General features: G+C 31.9%; 1 protein-coding gene across 1 annotated transcript in view; it reads right to left on the reverse strand.

Annotated features, from left to right (window-relative positions):
• Nucleotides 1-381: 381 nt before the first annotated feature.
• Nucleotides 382-4,891, reverse strand: part of LOC108915039 (E3 ubiquitin-protein ligase MIB1-like) — a 7,930-nt gene continuing 3,420 nt past the window's right edge. Inside the window, exons 3-5 of the mRNA XM_018720988.2 lie at nucleotides 1,723-1,914; nucleotides 1,628-1,665; nucleotides 382-818 (exon numbers count right to left, since the gene is read on the reverse strand). Of these exons, the coding sequence (XP_018576504.1) occupies nucleotides 528-818; nucleotides 1,628-1,665; nucleotides 1,723-1,914 (521 nt within the window). The 3' untranslated portion in view covers nucleotides 382-527. The remainder of the gene's footprint in view (nucleotides 819-1,627; nucleotides 1,666-1,722; nucleotides 1,915-4,891) is intronic.

Below are 4,891 nucleotides of genomic sequence, written 5' to 3' on the forward strand. Positions count from 1 at the left end.
ATATGTCATACACAAAGCGTAAAGGCTCCATCTATTGTACGAACACTGGCAATTTAAAACATTGTTTTTAGTTTAGTTGGAGACGGTGGTGCAAATAAGTACCTGGTAAATTTTAGCAGGTCGCTTTCAACTAGTAGTAGCCATATGTCATAGTTGGGAAGTCGCGCGATAGAGCATTTATGCTTTGTGTATGACATATTTCCTTGTCGTGAGTATACGGCACTAAAACAGGTGGATTGTTCGTCGATTGTCTCACCTACGACATACTGATGAGGATCAATAAGTCCGAAACCGGTCTATGTCTGGTGGGTTAAATTGACGAACGATCCTAACTGTTGCACTAGGTGTTGCGAGTATAATTCAATGCCGGTAGGGGCATATAGCATGCAGAGTAGTTGTTTCTCGCAACACTGGCAATTTAAAATATAAATCTTAATTTTTAGTAATATTTTTGTATGGATAATTCTACACAATAGATTTTCAGATTGTTGGTATAAAAAAATAGTTATAGCAAGAGAAAACCAGATCTAATAAATTCGAATTTTCATTTGAATTGTCTTTCTACATATATGGCAAGACACTAGGCTGTTAGCACAAGTAGAGCAAGTGCCATGTCCGCATAAGAATACCATATCACGTTTATTTTCCATGCAAATTGCACAAATTTGGCTTTCCTCCATTTCCATTATTTTGTTTTCTAATTGCTTCAATCGTTCATCACTAGTAGTAACATCACTACAAACTGGAGTATCTTCACTATCTTCTAAAGTACTTTCAATCATTCGAGAATTAATCGCAGTTTCACTGACATGTTCATTCTAGAATATTTAAACACAGTCGTTTAATTTTTGAAATTTAAAGTTTATATGATCTTTAAGGAAATAGTGGTTATAATAATATATTTAAAAAAATAAGTTAAAGGAGCACAAGTGTCACTCGATGAAAAACAATGTAAACAAATCTGCAGTTGTGGAGCACAGGGAGACAGAATATGCAATAGATCTAATACCAGAATTATGGCAAGAGAGAAAGATTTTGGCCAAGGTGGTGGTCTTTTGCCTGAGGTTATTCCAAATGCAGCACCACACATGATATAAGTTTTTATATTCTTTAAATGGAACACTCAGCGTATTTTTTCATATTTGAATGATTTTCAATTGTTTATTTCAGAATAACGAAGAAAATAGGTGCCAATACTTAGGGTAAACGACTTGATACACGTATAGAGGCTACAGAGCCTTCATAAATGATTACAAGCCACATTACCAGTAATTTGTTTGGAACAGTAATTTAATTTCCTTCATGTTGGCAATTAAATTTCGGTAAAATTAAAAATTATTGAAACAATAAGATCAAAATTGCATTAAAATACAACATTCTGTTTCACCAGTTGCAACTGGTGTAATTTTTTGACAAGATTCTATTCAACCAATCAGCGATCGCATTATCTCGAGCGTAGCCGTAACGGTTTGTTATTGTTAATTTATAAATGAATCATTGATATTGGTGATTCAATATTTTCCCTAAAAAAAATATCTAAGTTTTGACTCACTAGCAGACTTGATTAAGTGTCACTCTACAAATGTATTTTATACACATGAAAATTTATATTAGTAATGCTTTGTACCTGAATGACATGTTGATATTCTGTTACCATAGTTTGACCTGAAAAATAAAAAATTTAATAAACAAAAAAGAAAATTTAATGACAGCAATTATTACCCAAGACTGGAAGATGTTCTGGATAGTAATAAATGCTACCTGTGGCTGCTGCCGCAAGCTGAATATCACAATGTCCCTTGTATCCTAATCGGCACAATTGTACACTTCCATCTTCCCACTTTACGTAGGCAGCTGATCTCCAAGAGTCATAATTATTCCATCTAGTTATTCCGCGGACAATTCCAGGTTGATCTATGTTACGAAAATGGAAAACAAAATAGTTATATACAAATGGTATCTATGAAGGAAAAATGCATAATAATTATATAGCGTGCTCTAGAAATAAATACACTTCTTGGAATGATTTATAGAACAATATTTGTTAATAACCCCGAGCCCATTTTGGAAAAAAATGTCAAGATTATTAAGGTCAGACCAAATTTGAACTTTTGTAGAGAATGTACAAGAAATGTTTTAGTGCTATCTCCAATTAGCAAGCGAATAGTGAAATATGGGATCATTCAGTAAAATTGAATTTATAACTCTTTACATTTTCCCTAAATAGGTATATTGTGGAAAAATCAGATCGATAATATTAATCATGATAAATAATGTCTAATTTATAAAAGATTTTAAATGGCCCCTGTTGCTAGAAAAGCATCTGTAATGTCACACCACTCGACTGATTCAATATTTGTGTTATAGTTTTAGTTTTTCTTCCGTTTACTTGTGATCTGTCAAAAGTTTATTTTTATGAAACAATTTTTGTCTAATCAAAATCTAACACTGACATGTAGACAAGTAAAAAAATATATGTCACTATATCATATCATACACTCCAATTCAAGGAGATTAGTCATTTGTTTTGTAAATGGGATTTCTGTAGATATAGATTTAAAAATGTACTCCTTTCATCTGGTGCAAATATGGAATCTGTGAGCTTAATAGAAATCAAACTATAAAATAAAATCACTTATTCCGTGTTACAGATTGGTGCAAGAAAAGTTGCACGCCACTTTATACACCAAGTTTGATTTTTTGCACCTGGTATTTGTTCTGATCATTAATTATCTTAAATATTATTTTTGTATCTAATAATTTTGTATAAGAAAAAAACTTTTTAATCTTACTTATTTCTTACGCCAGGGTATAAAATTATGATTAACATTTTGAGAAACAAATCTTTTTTTATTTAATAGTTGAAATTACTTTCTTTTTGTCTGCTTCCCTAGCTAGAGACATCATATGTGGGCTAGCTGGTAACAAGTAGTATAACATCACAATATGTCTTCAATGCGTTTTATCAAGCTGTTTTTATTAAGTTTGAGGAAGAAATTGTTGAAAGAAAATTCAGATTTTTTGCACATATATGAGGTATACAACAATGACATACAAAGTTGCATTTTTGTTAGAAGGCAGCAAGGGGTAGGTATAGTCTGGAAAACAATTGTGCCAGTTTCTTGGACTTATCATATTTAGAAAAAAGATCATAATAAACATTAATGAAGGAAAAGAAAAGCACAAAATTGAAAATGGTTTGTGTTTCTTGCAAACATTAAAGTAAAGACGTTTATAAAATATTCTGGTGTTTTATTGAAAGTAATCCCGCTATCTCTACCATTGGTATATCCAAATTTAGTGTATTTTTCGTTAATTACATAAATTGTCAGTCTAAGTTTCATATTTCAATATTAAACATCATCAGTAGACATATTTCTAGAAAATGATTTTTTTTAATTTGAACACTGTCAAGAAAATTATCTATTTGCGAACACATATTCATATAAATTTTTTAGTTTAAAATAATTCAAAATATCACTATTTAAAGTTTGTTAACATACTTAATTAACATCCTGTGTATTTGTGATTTGCTTGAGAAACCGTTGAATACAGTAATTATGTGGTTATGCTTAATTCTGATTAAACATAGGCCAACCCTTGTATACAATATACATGTCATATTATTTAGATGAACAGATTGGGAATAAATAATTTCAGGACAGATTTTGCCTGATACAAACTGTCACTCAAATTTAAGCATTTATATCAGGAAAAAGCACAACAGAGGTATCCAATTATAATGTTTTCTTTAGACCCTATATTGTTTAACAAAGATTGTTTATTTTATGATTCCTATTATCCTATCTACGAAATGTACTAATTTCTAAAACACCTTGTATAGGGTATAAAAATTGTGTAAACTTGTTCTTTGACAAAAAAAAATGCATAATTATATGTTTCTATACAGGCTGTTACAAATTCGCTTCTCACTACAGGGATCTCGGAAACAAGAGTATCTCGTAAGAGGTACAAAGTACCTTAAATGGGGGCAAAGTTGCGTAATCAGGGGACCAACATTATGCCTTTAAAAAATCAAGGCTAACATGATTAATTTTTGGAATATTTGAAAAAAAAAAACGAAATTTTGGAAATCCGTTTTTGTTTAATTTCAGCCTTATTTGAGGTGATATTGAAAAAAAGAAGAACACTCTCAAGGCCATTTTTTGCCCTCTATCGTATGGCATAATTAATTTTTATATGTAATGTTTCGTCTCTCCAGGATCATCAACTTCATTTTTTTTAAATACGACTGGAGATTTTTTTACATTTTTTGCAAGTCTTCATGCCTCCCAATACTGTACTGCCTCAGCCTGAACCAGATTCAGACGTTTTGTGTCGAAAAATTCATCTTCAGTGTATTTGTTCCAAATTTATCTAAATTTTTTATTTAGATTTCTTTGTTTATTGAATTATCGTATACTGTAAGTGTCGTTAGACCCTGTGAAATCCATCTAGTTATTTAAACTATTACCACCATGCATTAAAATAAAACATTATTGTTTTATTCCCATGTCCATAGTTATTTCTAGGCTTCTCGAGTGTTCAAAATTCAAACAAATTCCGATCTATATTTTTCAATATATTCGTACAAATACATCTGACTTGCTCTTTCACAGGTGCAGTTACAGATAGGAGTAGGGTATATTTACCGTTTTGATGTCTCCCCCCTCCACTTTCTGGCTTGGGATGACCTTGAGGCCGAAGGCCGATGACGTTGGTGTATGGATGACCTTGAGGCTGAAAGCCGAAAGTGACGTAGGTTGGTGACTTTCATTTGACATTGCATTGCAGTTAACCTTGAAAGAGGCCGAAGGCCGATGACGTTGGTGTATGGATGACCTTGAGGCTGAAAGCCGAAAGTGACGTAGGTTGGTGACTTTCATTTGAC

Source organism: Anoplophora glabripennis, unplaced genomic scaffold, assembly GCF_000390285.2.
Source record: "Anoplophora glabripennis isolate ALB-LARVAE unplaced genomic scaffold, Agla_2.0 scaffold1417, whole genome shotgun sequence".
Classification (NCBI taxonomy): Eukaryota; Metazoa; Arthropoda; class Insecta; order Coleoptera; family Cerambycidae; genus Anoplophora; species Anoplophora glabripennis.